The 2,766-nt window shown below is 46.4% G+C and overlaps 1 protein-coding gene across 2 annotated transcripts in view; it reads right to left on the reverse strand.

The window, feature by feature from the left end:
* Nucleotides 1–2,324, reverse strand: part of LOC121291029 (ephrin type-B receptor 1) — a 550,430-nt gene extending 548,106 nt beyond the window's left edge. The window contains exons 1-2 of one of the 2 annotated variants that reach the window (XM_041212060.1): nucleotides 2,140–2,179; nucleotides 1,743–1,924 (exon numbers count right to left, since the gene is read on the reverse strand). In XM_041212060.1, the coding sequence (XP_041067994.1) occupies nucleotides 1,743–1,902 (160 nt within the window). In that variant the 5' untranslated portion in view covers nucleotides 1,903–1,924; nucleotides 2,140–2,179. Of the gene's footprint in view, nucleotides 1–1,742; nucleotides 1,925–2,139 lie in introns of both variants that reach the window. The other variant, XM_041212061.1, reaches the window with a different exon arrangement.
* Between the last annotated feature and the right edge of the window lie 442 nt (nucleotides 2,325–2,766).

Below are 2,766 nucleotides of genomic sequence, written 5' to 3' on the forward strand. Positions count from 1 at the left end.
CTAGTGTTGTCCTCAAAGAGCCCCAGCTGGGATCCTGAAAGCTTTCACTGAACAGTTAACACTTCACCACTCACACTGGGGAAATCCAACTCTCATTAACAAAGAAAACTAAGCGACAATGTAGACTTTCTTCCGTCCCAGGCGCCGTACAATGATTTTCCCTTGAGGTGGGGAGCCGTATTAGTGGGACAGAACGTATGTCAGGCAGGGTGCAGGAAATTGTTAGGATCCCAGCTCCCTGTAACCTCCCCTCCCCCTTATTGTCCACCGACAAAGCTTTCCCTGCTATCTTGACGTCTCGCAAGTCCCGTTTGGATGAGGATGTAACTCGCAGGCAAAATGGGTTTGAAATGGCTTGGGGGGGAAGGAGGAGGAGGGGTGGGATGTGAAGCCCACATCTCCCCGGAGACCCTCATTAGGAGTCTCATTGAAAGCAATGTGTTAATGAACTCTCACAGTGGCGACATTGAGGCACTCCTCAAGCTGCTCAACAAGCGTCTCGAAGGCACTGGTTGCAATAATGAGGCCATCCAAGCTTCTTCAGAGAGAAACATACTAAGCTTTCCGATTAAAGGGAGCGGTTAGGGGTGGAGGGGCTCAAAAAAGCAAATTGTCTATTTACGTCCTTAAATATTCGTAAAGAGAGATGCGATGGGCGCTTTGCTGATTCAGAACTAGCGGGTCTGCACTAAACACTGAGCTGATAAGGCGGGGAAAAAGTAGAAAGCGAATAGCGAGCAGAAATAAATTATATCAATGCGTGTTATAACTGAACCCCCAGCGTCACTCTCGTTCAGGTTCTGGATGCTTTAAAAAGGGAAGCTGCCTTCCAGAAATTCAGCAAATACAAATCATGTACAATATTATATTGTGTTCACACTGCCATTAGTCTCGGTATTTCAAACACTAATGAAAGAGGCAGATAAAACAATAGCCAGGAGATGGGATGTAACAATGAAGTTCCATTAATACATTTGTACAACACAATGTCTGTGGTATTAACATACTCTATATAATCACCAAGTTCACAGGTTACCATGATATTGTCGAAACAGCATGAATCACTTTGAAAGATGTTCTAATACTGTCAGCGCGATGCTGCCCATTGTTTAATATGGTGAGGTGTACAAGAGCTCTCCTCGACCCACAGTATGTGTTAAGTAATTTATCACCCAGATATCCCGAAAAGAACATTTTCACATCATGTACATGTACAAAAAATACCAAAAAAGCGGTTCTTGCCGTTCCCTCATCTTGGAAAGTCTCATATTCTGGAATCAAGTCAGTCTGTAACTGCCCTGATCCATCCACCTTGTCTCGGAATATATAGCTTTTCAGAACCCCTGTGCACACACACACACACTGACACAGACACACAGAGAGATATTGACACACTCTCACAAACTGACACCCACACACCCCCACACACAAATACACGTACACACACTCTCATGCATCACACATTCACACAGGTAGACACACACACTGTATATCACACAAGCACGGACACTCACAGAAACCCACACATTTACAGTCACACACCGTGATTCACACTCACAAAGACACACAGGCATTCGCACACACACACACACATCACACGGACGCACACACAGACACACACAGGCATTCATAGAAAGATTCACACACATTCGCACAATGATACACTTTTCCCCTCACACTTTCTCTCTTGCACACACATTCAGCACAATCTGCCAGAGCTCAGTTTTATTTTTCCGAGTCACCTAATGATGCATCGCTGGCTGCCCCTCCAGTCAAGCTCCGCAAAGTGCCGGAGTCTAAATAGGAAAAGCGGGTCCCATCCTGGGAAACAGCGAACGAAACCCGAGGTAAATCCACCGGGCGCGCAGAGAATTCCAATCCCTTAGTCCAAAAACACTGCATTGCAGTTGCAAGAGAAACTGTACTGGAAAGGGAATATAACCGATCAACATCTGTTTGCAAATAAATAATACAGATTACTTTTGAAAAAAAAACTATCAGCCCCTCTCCAACAGCACTGGGAGACTCTGCTGCAACTTTTTTAAACATGCAAGTTTTGTTTTAAAACAAGACCAACAATTGCAAGGCTGCAAACAAGGGTAAATCACTGAATAGCAGGAGAATTAGGGGAGTTGTTACCTTCCACAGCACCGACTGCAGACAGCAGGCAGAGCATGAGAATGGGAATCATAGTTTTGGATCCTGCCCGGGGGGTCTCCTCCTGCTGCTGCTGGTTATATTCCAGATTGCGGAGTGCCACTCTCCTGCCTCTGTGTACACTCACATTGCAGCTTCGGCAGCGGCGGAGCGGAGTTCTCGCACACAGAGCGGGGTCTGGGGAAGGCTGGCACCCAGACCCCCAGCATCAAACCCCTTCCAATCACCGGCTCTCATTGCTCCCTACCCGACCAATCATCAGCCGGCCCAACCCACAACTAGGGCTGGCAAACAGGGGGGTGGCTATGAGAAATAGCAAACTTTGCACTATTCAAGGAGTTGGGAGTGCAAATAAAAGAGAGATGGCACTATCTAGTGGGAAGGAAGGGTACTGCACACTCAAACTTTGACGATTGGTGTGGGTATGTGTATGTATGTGGGTGTGGGTATAAGTGGGTGTGTATGTGAGTGTGTGTACGTATGCATGTGTGTAAGTGTGTGGTATGTGCATAAGGATGTGTGTGTGTGAATGCATGTACGTGTGTATGTGTGTGTGTGGACGTGTGTATGTGCATTTTTGTGTGTACGTGTATGTGTGTGTCTGTGGAT

The sequence above is a fragment of the Carcharodon carcharias genome, chromosome 2 (assembly GCF_017639515.1).
Source record: "Carcharodon carcharias isolate sCarCar2 chromosome 2, sCarCar2.pri, whole genome shotgun sequence".
In the NCBI taxonomy this organism is placed as follows: domain Eukaryota; kingdom Metazoa; phylum Chordata; class Chondrichthyes; order Lamniformes; family Lamnidae; genus Carcharodon; species Carcharodon carcharias.